Here is a 19569-nt window from a genome sequence, read left to right as displayed (position 1 = left end):
CCACTCTTGCAATGCAAGAATGTTGATTAAAGCCTCACTTCTTTGTGCTCTGAGTCTCTGTGTCCCCCCTTTGGGTGAGTGGGTTTATTTCTCACAGTGGTTAACTTCAAATGTAATTTTCTCAAGCCCCCTTTACTTTGGGGGCTGCATAAATGATTTCGGTAAACATCCTGTTCCTATCACAGAAACACACCTGAGATTAACCGGGGGAAACACATTCTGATTGGTTTTACTTATTCTATGAAAACGAAATCTTTTTTCACATTTGGGTTTAATGATAGAGTGATCTACTTATTTCCCTTCTGTCATCAGATCAGGTAGTCAGTCTATATTGTATTATGTTTGCATTTCAGAAACACTTCAGAAACATGGAGAGCTCATCCACTCATCCCTCTACTATGATTACCCAAGTTTTCTGATGTAGTACATAACTGGTGTTTAATAATCATGACATTCTGATTTGAGGGCCTGACTTAAGGTTATTTACTTATCCATTTTTACTCTTTGATTTTTTTTTTCAACGTTTATTTATTTTTGGGACAGAGAGAGACAGAGCATGAACGGGGGAGGGGCAGAGAGAGAGGGAGACACAGAATCGGAAACAGGCTCCAGGCTCTGAGCCATCAGCCCAGAGCCTGACGCGGGGCTCGAACTCACGGACCGCGAGATCGTGACCTGGCTGAAGTCCGACGCTTAACCGACTGCGCCACCCAGGCGCCCCCATTTTTACTCTTTGGATGCAAAGTAGCTAAGAATTCCCGGTAAGTCTTTTATTCTCAGATTTCATCATGCAATTTGGCATTTCACAGGAAATCTAATTCATCTGAATAAATTGGATGTGTGGTATTGATAATTTCCAGTTATGTTTTAATACCTTTCTGCCTTTTACTTACTCTCTGTCCTTGCCTCTCGCCTTTCTATTAAAAAAGATGGCTGCCCTTGGCAGGGACTGATGTGTATTTCAAAGAATAACAAATAGTTTTAATATAAATTAAAATAAACATATTAATAAAAGAAATCTGATGTAAGAAAAAAATACACCTCCAAACTAAATTTCAAGTTCAAATAATTTTTAATATTATTTACTATCTGAATTCTGAATTTCCTCCTTCTATCAATACCTCCCAGGCCAGGAAAAAAACTAGCTCCAAGGGAATGTGTAAACATGGGCCCTAGTTCTGCTTGCCAGTAATCAGCAGTGTGTGCTTGGACAAGTCCCTTAGCATCCCTGAATTTCAACCCTTTCTCTGCAGTGATGGAGTGGGCCCTATAAATCCTTGGTATGAGGTACCAACTCTAACATGGCCTGTGACATCTCTTGTAGGACAGTAACCTCTTCCAGAGAAGACTGGGGACCTCTGGGACCATCATTAAGATCTATGAGGCTTAAGTTTATGTGTCAACTTGACTGGGCCATGGGGTGTCAAGGTTAAACATTATTTCTGGGTGTGTCTGTGAGGGCAGGTCTAGATGGCATTAGCATTTGAATTGTCAGACTAAGGCAGATGGCCATCTTTTATGTGGGTGGGCATCATCTAATCTGTTGAGGGTCTGAACAGAACAAAAAGGCAGAGGAAGGGAGAATTCCTCCTCCCTGCTTATCCGAATGAGCTGGAACATTGGTCTTCTGTCCTCAGACCAGGACTTATACCATCAGCTCTTCTGGTCCCTAGGTCTTTGGATTTAGACTGGAGCTACACTACCAGATTTCCTGGGTCTCCAGCTTGCAGACAGTGGATTGTGGGACTTCTCAGCCTCCATAACTGTGTGAGCCAAGTCTTTCTAATACATCACTCTCCCTCTTCTTCTGTCTTTATATAGCCTACTGATTCTGCTTCTTTGGAGAATCCTAATATAAGATCTAAGAAACCGATGATTGATCACTTAGGAAGAAGAGATAGAACTCGTTACCTTCATGGAAAAGGACTGCTTTCTTAATCAATAGGAAATATTTATTTACTGAACATCAATTATGTATCCAGCATTATATGATATATCATATACCTTAGTCAAATGAATAAAGGAAATTCAAGATGACACTTTGCCCACAGAGAGGTTACTGATTCTCCACTGAACTCTCTATGGTTGTGTGTTTGATGCTCTACTTATTAAACCAATGTGCAGCTTAAGTGTCATCAGAAAAGAGATGTCTCTCATCATTTAGTGTTTTGATTTTATTTTATAAAAAGCCTTTGAAAGCCAAAATGGGCAGATAGCTCTACTGAATTAATTATAGAACTGAAGACTAGACTATTTTATTCCTGACTTCCATTATTTGACAGAAATAAGACATTTAACCTATAGATCTTATTTTTATTCCTTTTCAATAAATTGGGAATAATAATATTCAACATTATAGGAAGTTTTATAGAATACTAATGATTGGTTTATATGGGGCAGCATTGTTATTCAAGAGATGGAGTTTGGAATATTCTAGAGAAATAGAATTACATTATTCTTCCTATAGACACAAACTTCCTAGAGAGTTATTTAATAACTGTTCCTAAAAGTAAAAGAAATCCAGAGGAGAGAGAGAGAGAGGGGGAGGGCGGGAGACAGGCAGAGGGAGAGAAAAAAGATAAAGAGAAGAGGGAGAGGCATTCTAATTTTCTTACAAATATCAGGACTGGAAGGTACCTGTGGCAGAGACTGCTAGCTATCAGTCAAAATATCCTCTCCTTTCTTCTGTAGTGATAGCACTGTGGTCATTTCCTAGCCTCTCTTATAGTTTGGGGAATGGGTGGTGGTGGTGATGTGATGTGTTTGACTAAGCTCCAGTTAATAGAGTGTGAGTAGATGACATCTGGGCTGGAGCTTTTAGGAAGGTGGGTCTGTCTCCTCCAACGTCTCTTTCCCCTGGTTGGGGGTGGAGCAAGAAAGCACTTGTGACTTGGCTTTGACCGTGCAAGTGAGGATAACACCCTAAGGAACCGGGGTGAATTTTGGCATGGAGCAGATCTGCCTGCTGGTCTGGCACTTTTATTTTTAACAGAAGAAATAAACTATTTTGTTTGAGCAATTGCATTTTGAGGAATATTGTATGGCTGCTAGTGTTACCCTAACTAATACTGGGTCTCACAATCATCAATCCCAGTGTTTCTGAAACTTGAGTCATTTGATCCTAACTACAATTTATCATTTCCATATTCTATCTTATTTACTTAATGTATGTTGTAATTGATACAGTTCTTTTATTTAAATAGGTGAAGTCTACTCTATCCTTGTCTAAATTATGTCCACAAAGTCATCAGTTTGAAGTTCTAGTTATATTTTTCTAATATATGTTAAAATAAATGCATAATTATTAAAATGCTCATCCATTCTCCACCTAATCTTATAGACCAACTACATAAAACACAATCTAATTCAAACCTCTCATTTTACTGATGAGAAAGCTGAGGCCCAAATGGTAAGATACTGGCCCAAATGGGTAGAACCAGGATCCACATCTAATTTGAGACTTTTCCTATGTACATTATATGCTATTTCACCTTTTCCAGGTGAGTTTAACATGTGATTCCTGTGTACAGAATCTTCCAACAAATGGTTTAAATTACTTTCAACTACAGTCTGACCGATCTTTAGAAAATATCTTTGTACAGGAAGGGATAAAAATTATTGTCCAGGTTTAGTCAACGCACAGGGCACAGAACAGTCTGTAACCGCTCAAGGCTGGCTCAGATGGAGTGTGTATCTTTTCACGTTCACCTTCTTTTGCACCAATTCACTTAGTAAATGTCTGTTGATGAGATCATGTCCAGAATGCAGATCCTATATTTCTCTGATTTGGAGTTAGGCTCTTTTTTGGTCTGGAGCTTATATCCAAGCTACTTTTTGGTCTGAAGCTAGTATACAAATATGATGGTCTAGAAGACCAATCCATGGATAACTGAGGTTTTGTTAGAATGGGTCAAGTTAAAGATTTTATTACTTTAGCATTTACACAGTGGATATCAAGGGACAGTAGAAGAATATGATAACCATCCATAGCACTGACTTTAAAAAAATACAGGCAGACTCTAAATAACCCTCTTCCTTTAAATAGATCATCTGGCCATAAATTTATTTAAGACCATCTTACACCTCTTTATACTTTCATCCGTATCACCTATGAGGGTTTATCACAAGTTATTCTGCAATAATTCTTCTCTATGCTTCATATTATTTTGGAAATTTGTGTAAAATGAAAGGAAAATGACTCAATATGAGGAAAAAGGAACTTTTGCCAGCTTCCCAATGCACAGTATCCCAAGTTTGCAGAATACATATAATCTTTATGTAATCTATCTACAGGTTGACATGGGAAGCATGTTCACTAACATGACATTATAAGCTTTGGGATATCTGTATCCTGGTAGTTAATCTCAAGATTCCTTCAATATTGCCCAAAGAATGTTTTCAGATATTTTCAAAAGATTTTCTCCTTTTTGGATATTGAATCTAAGTCAGAATGATTTAAGTAATGTTTAATCCATTAATCTCTTCTACATTCTTCAAAGAGGTGACACTGTCATAGAAAGCAAAAGGAAATATGAGGGGGTGATAAAGACAGATAATTGTCATGGTAGGAGTACACCCAAGTCAGTAGTGTTTTACATAATCTTATATTAATCAAAACAGTTAGAGGATGGTCTCCAATTTCCTTCAATCTTTTACTATTTCTGAGGTTCCTATCAGATCCATGGTAGATATGCACAGAATAACTTCAGGTGAAAACAAAATTTCTATATGGAAAGAACTTTTTAGCTTATGTCCCTAGAACTGGATTTAACTGTTGGGTTGTTTTGAATATGGAGAGATAAAGAAGGTCACCCATATTTCTAGAAAAAGGAATGCTTTTACTACCCATGTTCATTAGTGGTAACACTAATTACCAATTTGCCTGTGATTTCTCATAAAGCTCTGCTAGAAGGAAAGTTAGCCTGATGCCTGAAGAGAAGTTATCTTGAGGGCCATGTCCTTTGTGATAGGACATAGAAATGGAAAAAATGAGACTTGTCATGAAGAGATGTGTAAACACTGTGAAGAAGAAAAGGCAAGACCCTGACCAGATCCATGGTGAAGGGATGAATATGTCCCTAAGGAACGTGGACTGTCACTAAAAGGTCTTTGTTCATACTCCCTTGGGGATCAGAGAAGATAAATTGAGAACCAGAATAAATGGGAGGGGGTGGTTTGAAAGACTACATTCTAGGGTGAATGAATACCTTCTTTCTATTCTACAAGGGTAATCTTTCCATTTTTGAAGTACTGAAATGGATTGGGAATGGAGATGAGGAAGAGTATGAAATAGAATGGGGCTTGGAGGAGTAGAACAACACAATAATTATTTGCTTAGTAAATTAACCCAACATGTAGCAACTTAAACAAACAAACATTTACTATGTCATATGGCTTCTGAGGGAGTCAGGACTTCGGGAGTAGCTTAGCTGGGTGATTCTTACTTGGGGTCTCTCCTGAGGTTGGAATTAGGCTGTTGGCTGGGACTGCAGTCATCTAAAAGCTTAATGGGGTTTGGGGAGATCCACTTCAAAGATGGCTCACACACGTGGCTGTTGAAAGGAGGCATCAGGTACTCCCTGACTGTTGGTAGAATGCTTTGCTTCTCAACTGCCAAGGGTTCTCATGACATGGCAGCTGGATTTCCTCCAGAGCAAGTGAGCAGAGAGAGAAAGAGAGAGAGAGCGAGCGAGAAGGAGGCTACAGTAGCTTGTATGACCTAATCTTCAAAGTCACACACCATGGCTTTGACTTTATTCTATTTATGAAAAGTGAATCACTAAGCCCAGCCCACACTCAAGAGAAGGAGAACTAAGCTCCATGTTTTGAAGGGAATGTCAAAGAATTTGTGGACATTTTAAACTACCACATGCAATAACACAAGTGAGGCTCAACAGGAGAATTGGGCCTGAGGAGAAATCAGATTTCTAGAATTTAAAGGTTTTAGTAGACTCAATTAATTAGCCAAGAGGATTTAAAATTACACTTCCTGTTCTTTTTCTTGCTTCTGACCACTATATTCCTTTTGTCTGTGCATCTTCATTTTTCCTTATTCACACATGTCATTATTCTTTTTCAAAATTTGCTCACAAGGATCCCTCCCTCTGGGTAAAATTAGAGCTGTGAAAACATTGATTAAAACGTGTACAATAAGCATTATGATAGTATTGGGACCAAGTGAAATGTGACTTTGATTTCAGGGATACAAAGTTCATCTTCTGTTAGTAGGTTTGTGACATTTCTTAAGCACCCACTAATGAAGAGATGCTTGGATGAAATACATGCATTTGAGGAATCAATTGCTAATTTGTTCCTTTATGCACCCAGCAAAAATTTGTAGGGCCTTGCTCTGCACCAGACTCTCTGAAAGGTGCTGAGGGCATAAAGAAGGATGCAACATGGTCCTGCCTGGAAGAAGTCAAAGCCAAGTGTGGAGGTGGCCGTGTAAACCCATAGTAGCAACATCATGTGATAAGCTATACTTGAGTGATCCTCTGAGCTCTGTGCATATATCTGTGATTCTTCCAGCTGTTTAAGGGCAGAGGCTGTCTTATTCAATTTTGTATTCTTAGCACCCAGCATAGTGCCTGGCCTATAGAAGGAGCTTAATTTGTTACTAAGAACCAATTTGTTACTAAATCCAATTAATTTGAAGGCTGGGGCACCTAGAGAGACTAACCAGCGAAATACAATACTACCAGATGCTGGCTCTTTCCTTCCCTGCTAAATAGGGATAAAGGATATACTTTTCATGTGTGGTTGCAAGTGTGCTGACTGCCCACGTGACTTCTCTCTCCTCCACAGATGCAACACAGTTCCCACTAGGGATCTCCATTCCTGGGAGGCAGCTTCAGGCCTCATTGAGCTCCCAGGGCTCCTTCCCTGCTTCTCACTTGTGAGACTCCTTGTGCATCCTTCCTAGAGACCCATTGTAGCTGACAGTGCGTTAGCTAGATGCTGGCTAGAAAGAAAATCCAAGAGGAAAGTAAGTTACTTTCCCTTCTTGTTCAGGGAAGATTTTTCTTTTAAAGTCTAGAATATGAATATTTGGTTCTATGTCCTAAAATTACAACACTTTTGAACAGAGATGAAGTTTTGGTGATTTTTCAATAAAATGGAAGATACAGAGGCAAAAGCATCCTCCCCCTCCACCGTACAAAGCCTTACTTGATTTAACAGTTCAGCTTGAGCCTAAGCAATGTCAGCCTTTGCACATAAACAGATTCCCAACTCATTTAAGATATGCAATAAATGTGCATGTGGCATTAGATGTCTTTTCTCTAGTAGAAGAGACTATTTTTGAGCATTTTAGCTCAAACATTATTTGATTTGTACATTGCCATGTATTATGCTGTGGAAGTAAAAACCAGTTCGTACCATGTAAAATATAAAACATGCCTAATATTACTCATGGCAAGGACTGGTCAGTGCTACCTGCATTGTTATAAATGTGTCTCACTGACTGATGTTGAGATGAGGACAACCACACAAGACACTTCAGCATAGCCTTGGCCGAAATCTATATGCCCTAGACAGAATTGTTTGTCTCCAATCAGCAATGAAAATGTAAATACTAAATCATATTAGGAGGTGATATGGTACTTTACATGCAAAACAGAGAGAAGGAAGTGCTGACCACATTAGGTGATTAACAATCAGCCAGCCATCCATTAATTCAACAAGTATTTACTGAATTACCTACTAGGTACCAGATATTGTTCTAGACATTGCTCTAAATAAGAGACAAGTTCCCCTTTCTCACGGAGGTTACATTTTAAAGTAAAAAGACAGACAACAAACTGACAGAAACAAACAAGAAAAGACCCAGTGATAAATATAAGGATGAAAAACAAAACTCTAGGCTCTGTGATAGCAACTGGGTGGTCAGGTTCAGCTTTTCTGAGGCATTGGCACTCAAGCTAAAATCTGGATGACAAGAAGAAAACTGCCACATGAAGATCTGGGGGGAGCGGGTCCCCACAGAAGACAGAGCAGGGCAATGAGGTTGTCGTGTGAGAGGAACAGAGGGAAGCCCCTGAGGCTCATCAGGGGACCGAGGAGCAGAAGGAGCTGGAAAGGGCACCGGTATCAGGTCAAGAGCTAGGATGGCGACAGAAAAATAGGGTTTAAAGATGGAATAAAACATGAAGTAGAAGGAATATTGGAAACAGATGATATAAAAATATAAGATAGAGACTTTGGAAAAATTCAGCTTCCTCCAGGCATGATTTTCCTATGTCTTACTAGTGTGAGAACCGTCTCTAATAAAGCCAATCCACAGCACCTTTCTTTATTTGTTTTGCAATGAAGAACGAGGCACTTTTCGTTCTTTTAAGAATCTCATGCCCCACTACAGTGTCTACAACTTACCAGTTTTCCCTTGATTACCAAACATAATACATGTTTATGATGGAACATTTGGAAAATACAGATAAGCTAATGGAAGAAGTAAGATCACTCCAAACCCAGCCTGCCAATATAACTGCTGTTAACAGATTCTCTTTATGCTTATAAATTGCAGAAATTCAGAATATGGGCCCTGGAGTCTGGGTGAAAACCATGGCTTAGAAACTTGCTAAATGAGTGTTACTCATTTTTCAATCGATCGTAATTGCTTATAAAATGCTATAGAAATGTCTGAAATCTCTTTAAACCTCAGTTTTCTCATCTGCAAAACGGGAATAGTAATGTTACCTTCTTCATAAGACTACTATGAGGATTAAACGAGATCATCCATATAATTCTCCTGACTGGCACACCATATGCACTTTAACATGTTAGGCATTATGCCATTTTCATTTTACCAAGTTGGGATCATATTGTAAAACTGTCAGTAAAATACATTATTATTCCAATCATCACTGGACATTTTTACATGATCTTAAATATTTTCCATAATGTAGTTTTTAATGGTTACACAGCATTTTACTATAGAGATATAATTTAGCTACTTCTCTATTCTGGGACACTTAAGCTGATTCCAAATTTTCACTATTTAAAAAATTATTGTAAAATTTCACACTTATTTCTCTAGGATAAATTCTGAGTGGCTGGGTCAAAGGCTGGGTCATGTATACTTCGATGCCTTTCATCATATCCTCTCCATGAATTAGATTATACCCTTGGATAAGAATAATGTTAGGAAGTAAATAGTCCACATACATGTGAAGTTTTGTAGGTCTGATTTACCATCAGCTTAGTGAAATACTCCCCTCTATCCCCTGCCTTTTTTCTCCACACCTGTTCATACCTTCTGGTCAGCAACATCTTCCCTCATTCCCTAAGAAAGCTTCTCAGTTCCAGGCTTCCAGATGAGGCAATCTGCTTACAATTTTCTGATTTGCTGGGAATTCTTTACTTACAAATTCATTTCCCTTGAAGCCATAAACTCATAGGATTTTAGTATATTAGAAATCCAAGCCCCTCATCTCACAGATGAGGAAACTAAAGTTGACGGAGCAAGTGATTTGTCCAAGTTGGTCCTCTGGTCCATGCTGTTAGACAGCTAGGCTGGGTTGGCTCATTTCTTTATATCTAATACCTAGTTCAGAAGTTAGCACATGCAGACAGTCAGTGTTTGGTGAATGAATAACTGCTTGAAGTGACTTACAGCCTCCAAGGATTCTAAACTGGAAAGGACCATAGAAGTGTGGAAACTGAAGCCCATATTGGTTGATGAAATGTATGTTGTCATTTAGCTATTAGTGATAAGTTGGAATAACACATCAGTTTCTCAATTCCCAGGAGAGACAAGGAGAAGCCAAGAGAAGGCTTTGTGGGGTCAGGTGGACATCATGTAGAGAAGGGATTAAACTAATTCTGCCTTGTTCCAGAGAGCAAAGCCAAGACGAAAGAGAAATGGAAGTTGCTGGTAGGCCAATCTCAGCATAATACATGGAAGAGCTTTTTAATGGTTAGTACTATCCAAAATAGAAACAGATTTTCTAGAAAAGAAATTGCCCCTAATTTGAAGTATTCAAATAGAAACAGGGTATGTTTGAATAAATAATTTGTTAAGTATGTTTGAAAAGAAACGAATTTTGTTCTATGTGCCTGGTTGGGATAGATAACTACTAAGGCCTCCCCAAAACTAAGGTGAAATGATTTTATGAATATATGTACACATACACACAGATGGATAAATGAATAATTTTTCCTTATTGATATGCTATTTTGTAATTAGGTCTTTTGAGTTGAACCCATTGTGTTTCTCATTATAAATGGGACCAGATAAATTCTAATGTCTTTACTGACCCAAGATTCTATGGTTCTAAATCATCTTTTTGGTGATAATTCAGTGTGCTACACATAGTAGGAATTCAAAAGATGAATTTAAATTAGCTCTTAAGTCTGGAAAAATCTACATTTAAGATAAATTGAGTTATAGGCTCCATGAGTTGAACAATTTGATTGCACTCAGCTGGTCTCAGTCAAATATATCAATTGATCACATTCAAGAACACTAATGCATTAACTTTTTTTAAACTAAAAAGGGATAAAATTAAAAGAAGAAATTTGGTGAATTGTATTGTGATGAGATAAAGTTGTTCTTATTGGATTGATGAATGATGATATTAAATTATGGCTAGAATTATTTCCTAGACTATAAAACCTTTCAATATGAAACTGCAAATATGATTTAATTGCACTTCAAGTATGGAGACTGCTCATAGTATAATAATTTCATCCAAATCCTAGTGGTAAGATAGCCACATAAATGAACCATATCACAGGAATACTTTAAATTTTCAAGATTTCAAATCATTGATGGAAATAGAGATCCTAAAAAATTCATACTTGAGTTTGGTGAAAAGCTCCACTCTTACATAGCAATCTAGCAAAGCTTTGATGAGTATCATAGATGGTGTCTGTAATGTACTCTTTGTGATTCCAACCAGGGAGGAAATTGATAAAAAGACAGCAAAGGTTGCTTCTTTGGGGGCTTCTCTTCCTTCTTTCCCCCTTTCTTCCTCTTTCTGTTTATGCTTTTCTTATTAGGAGGCTAAAAAAAAAAGGGGGGTGCCTGGGTGGTTCAGTTGGTTAAGCGTCCAACTTCAGCTCAGGTCATGCTGTCACGTTTTCTGAGTCTAAGCCCCGCGTCAGGCTCTGTGCTGACAGCTCAGATCCTAGACCCTGCTTCAGATTCTGTGTCTTCCTCTCTCTCTGCCCCTCCTCTGTTTGCTCTCTGCCTCAAAAATAAATAAACATTAGAACAATTTTATTTAAAAAAAAATTTTTTTTTCAACGTTTTTTATTTATTTTTGGGACAGAGAGAGACAGAGCATGAACGGGGGAGGGGCAGAGAGAGAGGGAGACACAGAATCGGAAACAGGCTCCAGGCTCCGAGCCATCAGCCCAGAGCCCGACGCGGGGCTCGAACTCACGGACTGCGAGATCGTGACCTGGCTGAAGTCGAACGCTCAACTGACTGCGCCACCCAGGCGCCCCTAGAACAATTTTAAAAAAGAAATAAATATTCAAATGAAGCATTTCATTTGATTTATCAACATTGCCATTGTTTTGGACAACCTTAATAGTAAAAATTTATGACTCGAGTCAAGATGGGATATCCACTGGCTAGAATATCTCATAGAATACGTACGCCTTGCTTTTTACCTCACTCAGTTAGAAAAATGTATATTTCAGGAGGAACATGAATTTCTCTGCCTTTCAGACATTGTGCTGGATGCTAGAGAGACAGAAATATCAAGCATGAAACTTGGCCTCACAGAGGCATAGCAAATTCATTACATAGGTTCATCATGGAACACAGATGAGGCTCAGAGATCTTTCTGACCCAGGACTTCAGACAGATTGTTAAGCTATCACAGAATTGGCACAGGAATTAGCATTTATTAGTCATCCAAGTCAGAAGTTCTCTGGTAACAGATCTTATTCTAATAATCATTATCATGGTTACTTCGTGTCATTAAAGTAAGACTCATTTCATATGTATCCTGCTGAAGTCTGAGTTTTTGAATTCCACTCCCAGCAACATGAAACAGAAAAATAATTTAAAAAGAAAGTTACCTCCACTGCTGCTTTTGCCCTTTCAAATTCTTCTTCCAAGGAGTGGTTTCTGGAAAGTAATGCACTTCCCCAGCGCTGTTCTTTGGTCAATCGAGCCTGAAATAAACCAAATGCATGGTGTTATACTACTAGAATTACTGAATACAAAAGTACAAATATTTTTCCTTTTCTCATATTTCCCTACAGTTTAAGAAGCATCTGCAAAGGATGCTATTTTTGGAGTACTTTGCAAGCATGATGTTACCCAAACTGGGATGGTACCAAAATGTGTATGAGCCTGCATGCATGATTCTTCTAAGAGTGGGTCTTAGCCCTGGTCATGTTAAAACCAAAGCCCAGGCCCAGCCTCCCAAAGATCTTACTTTCATTGGTCATGGTTCTAGGCATTGATATTTTAGTAGCCTTCCAATAGGATTCTAATATGCAGCTAAGATGGAGAATCTCCATTAGAAGCCTAGACCTAAAAACTGATATTCAGGCTTCCAGTTAGGACTAGCTTCGGGTAAAACTAAGCTGCAGAGATGGAAGGTGCTGCTAGACCTTTTTCCTTACATACACAGCAGATCCTCATGGTGAATTCTCTTTCCTTTGCCTTCCCTCTATTGGCACACATCTGCCTCATGCCCAATATCCTCAGGACATTGCTCTGTTAAGTGGTAGTCACTTAGATAAGATCATGTTTGTTAATGTCAACAAGTTTGTCACAATTAACAGACATTGTGAAAGACATCTTCACTTAGCTAAATGCAAATATTCAGAAGACCAGCCTCCAGCCCCACAAAGATCTGCTGGAATTTTTAAAATGTTGCTAATTAAAAAAAAAAAAATTAACGTTTATTTATTTTTGGGACAGAGAGAGACAGAGCATGAACGGGGGAGGGGCAGAGAGAGAGGGAGACACAGAATCGGAAGCAGGCTCCAGGCTCTGAGCCATCAGCCCAGAGCCCGACGCGGGGCTCGAACTCACGGACCATGAGATCGTGACCTGAGCCAAAGTCGGACGCCCAAACGACTGAGCCACCCAGGCGCCCCTAAATGTTGCTAATTTTTAATTTCACAAAAACTAAATACATTCTTTTTGAAAAAAATTAATGTTTTCAGAATCATGGAAAATAAGAGGTGTACCTCTAGAACTTCTTGTTGGCTGCATATATATTTATGTACCCTAGACAGTAACGTGTTACAAAAATTTTGGCGACATCAAGGGTATGCTATTCTGTAGCTTACTTTTCTTCATTCAACAATATATCTTGGAGAGTGTCCATATTTAGTATTTATAGATCCACTCTATTCTTTCCCAGGGATTTCCTAGTAAAGTATATACTGTGGTTTGTTCAGGCCTTTCCCCACGAGAACTCAGGGTGTGATTTTTTTTCTCCATGTAATTGCTTATTTTCTTGTCTTTCTGCTACACTGTGTGATCCATGAGGGTAGGATTTTGTCTGCGAACTTCTGTTCTCCCCTGTACCCAGCCTAGGGCCTGACAAGTGATGTATACCCTAAAGATGCCTACAGACTGCAGGATGAGGGACTGTCCTGATAAAGCAGCTAGACCTTGGGGAACAGGAAGAGGGATGCTTGTGGAATGAAGCTCTCTACACCCTTTTATTGCCTTTTACCCAGGTGTTTGATTACTCTTCTTTAGAGATGCTCAACCTTGGCTTCTATGGGAGTTACTTGAACAGGCCTGGGCCCCACCCTAGACCAGTTAAAGAATTTCTGGGGGTAGGGTCTGGGCACTAAATGTTTAAGAGCTCTTTTGGTGATTTTGAAAAGCAGTCATGTATGAAAACCATTGTTCCACAGCAAAACGTTGCCCTTCACTGAGCACTTACCATCTATATAGCTCAGCTGCTTCTCAGTTTTTTCTCCATCATTGCTGGTTCTCAAGAGGACCCCTACCCCCTTATTATCACACAGTTGTAATACCAGAGCTCACTACATGCCAGATGCTGCCTCAAGTCCTTTAGATACTATAACTCACTTTGTCTTTTCAATAACCTGTGAAGTAGGTATTATCACCAACTCAATGAAATTGAAGCACAGAAAGTGAATTAACTTGCCCAACATCACACAGCTAGTAAGTGGTAGGGCTGATGCTCTGAGCCATGTTCATAACTACTGCACTATACTGCCTCTCACAGGAGGCTGTGCTCAAGTGGCCATTTTGGAAAGATGCAAAATACAGAAAACTCTCTCAGAGGTTCATGCACGGTTGAGGGAATCAACCAAGAAGTCCTCAAGAATATAGTGGGCTGAAAACAATAATGATGTAATTGTTATGCACAAGTAAATTGTTATGCATAAATAACAGTCTTAGACTGTGTTTCGCACTAATGAACAAGGAAGGTTAATTTATTGGAACCTTAATTCATGTTTTCTCCTCGATATATTCACTGCTGTGTCCCTGGTATCTCCTACAAACAGTAGCTGCTCCATAAGCAGTCAGTAAATACTTGTTGAAGATACGCTGTTGGAGAATATGTGAATGAATTACTTAAAGGTATTTCTCTTCCCTACTCCCAGAACACTATGTGTTCTCAGTTAAGGTTTCTTGGTAAATCCAAGAGGCTAAGGAGAACTTGTAGGAAATTGAGAGGGGACTTATTTTTTGGTTCTGTGCCTGGAGTGGCAGAGGTCTGTGTTAGCAAGGCCCTGTGCCCTGATTCTGGGGAAGGGGAATGACTGCAGGGTGCCTTAGTGGAACACCTAGTAAAGAGCTAGGCCTGTTAGCAACACAGAGGTAAGGCCTCTGGAATAGTGTGTGTGGTCAGAAGAGGGAGGGCGATGAGGACACATCCAAGTCTGCATGGGGATCAGTGCCTCATTCTCAGGTGGGCCAGGCTCAATGACCACCATGAACAAGCACCTTCTCTTGTTCTCTGGGCCTTGTGAAAGCTACTACTTTCTCTCAACCCAGATAATTGAGGCGGGGCTGGGGGGAGAGAGCTCCAAAAACATAAGTGGGATTGACTACCACAGGTTCCAGAGATTAGGATGCAGACACAGATCTTTTGGGGACGGCTGTTCATCCCGCTACCACCCTTATCTGACACTCTTGGGTCACAATACATTTCGGTCACTTTACAAATATAAAGGTGCAGATGGTTTGCAAATTTTTAAAACTGGTAAGTCGTTAGGATGGTATAGCCTGGTAACAAAGTTAACACCAAAGATGATATGATCTTATTGTCTTGTAGAAAGTTAACCAATCTTGTATCAAACTTGGAAATCTTTTTCTGGCATTTCTTTCCCAACCATCTCTGTTCCTTTACTTTGGAACTAACTCTTTTGTCTTCCTGCTGGTTCCCTCATTAATGAAATAAATAAATAAATTTTAAAAATGTGGACACATGGTGAGAAATAAGCTGTGTATTTATATAATAATGTCATAAATGACCCATGAATGGCATGAGAAGAAAGAGAAAGCACTAATATTTTTGTCCCAAGGCATCTCCTTTTATTAGAGGCACTTTTTACCAGCGAAATATGATCTGTCTTGCCTGTGAAGCCTGACCTAACAGAACTCCATTACTGTCACTGGCTTCCCTTCATCAATGTTTCACGACCCAAGTGGATTATGAATCACAGGACGCAAAGGGCACCATATATCAGGAAGAAGAGGCAAAATCTCTCTCTCAGCATTCTAGACTTACAGTTCATGTTCTCTTTGCCGCTTAGAACAGCAAGTGTAAACAGAATCCTACTGTGCAAATGAAATTTTATTTCAGTAGTACAGTTACTATTTAGGTAAGTGCTATTTTCCACCCAGTTAGAAAGGCCTTAAGTCATTACTAAGACAAGTTATTGTCTACCTCACATTTTAAAGCCATTTATTTTGTCCAAGGAAGCTAAGCTAAATGTTATAAAATATAGAAAAACACTGCAAACAAAGGCATTTTTCAAGCCAAGAGTAATATGCAACTAAAAAGGTTCTGAAACTTTTCAGCCCCCAGACATGCTAGTTTAGGATTGACAGTGAAATACGGATTCTAACACCTAAAGATCAGCCTTTCTTTCAACCAAGACTTTTTTTTTTTTTTAATCTAATTTCTTTACAGGCAAAAAACTGTCGTCTGGGAAAACATAAGCAATGCTGGTAAGCTGCAGATATTGTTTAGTACTTGACTAGAGGAATGGTCAGCAAAACAATGATAGCCATAAATTTGAGTTGTGGCTGTTTTGGTATCACAGTGGCTATATTAGTAGTTCTCAAGCTTGAGTGGGCATCAGAATCATTTGGAAGTCTTGTCCAGACACAGATTGCTGGGCCCCACAACCAGGGTTTCTGCTTCAGTACGTGTAGGTGTGGGAGTGGGGGCCAGAATCTGCATTTCTAACAAGTTCCCAGGTGATGCTGATACTGCTGATGTAGGGCCCCACGATGAGAACTTCTGATCAGATGCTGACATTCCGTGTAGGCAAGTGGAACTCCGGAGTTTACAAATATACTCTGATGTCGGCATTACTTTGCATCATCGCATGATTTTGAAAAATGCTCCACAGTTACAACAACCTCCTGGAAGTGCCTTGGCTTTAAAAATAGTATTTTAATTGGTTTAAGCTAATTGGATTTTAAGGTATTACACTCTCTAAAGAAAAAGGATTTGTTTTTTTTCTCCCAGCTGCTGTTTGTTCTGAATGATAAGCACTGGGTGAAGGATAAGAAGAATTAAAAAACTCCTTAAGAATATTGTTTTATTCTCTTTATTCAAAATTATGATTTGAAAATTACTGTATTTGTAGCTGTGGTTGTCCTAGCATAATAACCGTTGGCTAACCTCTATGTCAGTCTTTCGTAACTCCTTATACAATTGCCTTTACATTACTGCTAGAGATTTCCTAGCAAAACACAGTTTTAAAAATCTCAGTATCTTTTCAAAAGAGATTGATGGGGAATGGGAGCTGCTTAACTGTAGAAAGGAAAAATATCTTATAACAACTAGCAGACTTTGGGTAACAGCATAACACAGTATTTAAAAGCATAATCTTTGGAGTCAGACTGCCTGGGGCCAAATCCTGGTTGGATTTAATAGTAACTGGTGACCTTGGACAAATTACTTAATCTCTATAATCCTCAGTATTCTCACCTGCAAAATGTATATTCACTTATAGAGTCCATACAAGAATTAAGTACAATAACTCATGTAAATGTACACACAAAATGCTCAGTACATAGTGCTATAAAACTTGGCTTTTGTTATCACCTTTCTGGTTAGTGCTTGTCAGGTGTGACTTTAGAAATTCATTAAAAAATTATCTGTATCCAGAGCACTTTTGTTTAGTGGTTAATAGAGACTAGTTAGATTCTTTTTAATTAATTGATTTATTTTGAGAGAGAGGGAGCATGTGCACACACACACACACACATGTGAGTAGGGGAGGGGCACAGAGAGAGGGAGACAGAGAATCCCAAGTAGGCTCCACAGTATCAGTACAGAGCCCAACATGGGGCTCAAACTCACAAACTGTGTGATCATAACTTGAGTTAAAATTAAGAGTTGGACGCTTAACTGACTGAGCCACACAGGTGCCCTGAGACTAATTGGTTCCTTACACAGAACAGATAAACTCTTGCCTCATTGAGATGATCACAGTTTTTTTCTTGATCAGTCAACAGATATTTATTGTTGAAGGTACACACAAAAAAGTCGTACCTTATGTGTCAGAGCAAATTTCTAGAGCTTTGTGCAAGGCGGGCACATATGGTTCCCATCTCCATACCATTATGAAATTCTATGTTGTAGAACATTGAAGCAAATCAGTGCTGATTTTGAAAAGAGAGGGATAGTCTGTTATCATGAGTAACTAAAAATTATTTTTGAAACTAGCTTCCAAAATGATAAAAGAATAAAATTTTGTTATGTTATTTTTATTTTGATCTGCTCTTTAGTTAAACAATAATTAGCCACTACTTTCGAATTGTTAAATTTGACAAGAGTTGTTTCTCCTCTGTTAGTATTCTCTTATTTTTCCACTTCAGCAAGTATTTGTTGAGTCCCTACTATGTGCAGATTTCCTACTATGCTGAAAGTGATCTTCCATATTTCTTTCCTTCCTTCTTGCCTTCCGGCTGTTCTTGCCCTTCTGCCTTTTCTTTGCTCCTTCCTTCTATCTTTGCTTCCTTCCTCATTGGTAGCTCACTCACACCTCATTGGTGTGCTGTCAAGAGGGAAAAAGGGATGTTGATGTGGATCCTGCACTGTCTTCCAACAAGCAAAACTACATAGCGTACCATCTAATTGTTTCTAATAGACATAAGGTCTTGATACTTCTTATAATTGAACTCCTTTTTCTAATTTTTTCACTGCCTTACTTGTAGCTTTTGGAGGGTTGACATTCAATCACATTTGCTGAACTGAAATGGGCTTAAATGCAAACTATTAGTATTGCAGAGAGTGGAGGTTCAGAATGAATTTGGGAGGGAGGCACAAAATTGTGCACGGCCTCAGATCCGATGGCAATCCTAATTTATCTTACAAAGCTTCTGGAAGAAAGTGATATTCTTTAAAATCCCTTAACTCATCTTAATCCTAGAAATGTAAGTAATAATCAGGGACTGCAATGAGAAGGGAAATAGATGGTTTGTGAGTTCTCTCGGGTGAATAAGCTTGGTGTAGTTGATACGAGGTGGCTTGTGGGTAGGAACAGGGCTTTAGAAGCTGATGGGTGATTTGAAGGCTGGCTCTTCTTCCCTTTGCTACTTCTCTTCAAGGTGAATTTCTCATGTGAGAAATGGGGATATTAATTTCCAAGATTATTGCAAGAATTTCAAATAATATGTTTGAAATATTTCATTTATACACATGAGGTGTGTAATAGGACAGCTATTAAGAATGCATTTCTGTTTGTATTGCTCCTTTAAGAATTTAGAAAACATATCTGCACTTGTATCTTAAAGTTACAATTGTTCAGGGGTGCCTGGGTGGCTCAGTGGGTTGAGCGTCTCACTTCAGCTCAGGTCATGATCTCACAGCTTGTGAGTTCAAGCCCCACGTAGGGCTCTGTGCTGACAGCTCTGAGCCTGGAGCCTGCTTCAGATTCTGTGTCTCCCTCTCTCTCTGCCCCTACCCCTCTCACGTTCTGTCTCTGTCTCTGTCTCTCAAAGATAAATAAATGTCAAAAAATTTTTTTTTTAAAAGTTGCAATTGTTCTGGTTTGGGATACTGCCAACTTGATGGAATTATGATTATATGGAAGGAAGCATTTTCTATGTGGAGGTCAGCAAAATCAGAGAGCAGCATAACTATGACTAAGTACTGGAGAGCCTGGTTCCTGCAGCTTCTCATTAAGTCCAACTTCAATTGGCAAGAACCCGTCTTGGAGCTATCCTTCCAGTGTCCAGACTTGGCAAAGAAATGCTTAACTGTCACTTTCCAGCAAAAGCTGGGTTCATTTTCTTTTGCCCCACCTCTATCTCAACCCACTTATAGAAAAAGCTAATTTTACATCATTACCTGTGTTTTGCCTCAACATTTCAAGCGTTTTCTAATTTTTCAGATTGTATGATTTCTTTAAACAATTAACTTCAGGGAATAC

The 19569-nt window shown here is 39.0% G+C and overlaps 1 protein-coding gene across 16 annotated transcripts in view; it reads right to left on the bottom strand.

Moving 5' to 3' along the window:
- PEX5L (peroxisomal biogenesis factor 5 like) overlaps positions 1–19569 on the bottom strand; it is a 228327-nt gene that overhangs the window by 56606 nt on the left and 152152 nt on the right. For all 16 annotated transcript variants that reach the window (XM_019840081.3, XM_045037231.1, XM_011286056.4 and 13 more), the window contains one exon: positions 12031–12126. In XM_019840081.3, coding sequence (XP_019695640.1) covers positions 12031–12126 — 96 coding nt within the window. The remainder of the gene's footprint in view (positions 1–12030; positions 12127–19569) is intronic.

Source organism: Felis catus, chromosome C2 (assembly GCF_018350175.1).
Source record: "Felis catus isolate Fca126 chromosome C2, F.catus_Fca126_mat1.0, whole genome shotgun sequence".
Lineage (NCBI taxonomy): Eukaryota > Metazoa > Chordata > Mammalia > Carnivora > Felidae > Felis > Felis catus.
The sequence above is the reverse complement of the archived record's forward strand: the minus strand, read 5'-3'. Positions and strand labels throughout refer to the sequence as shown.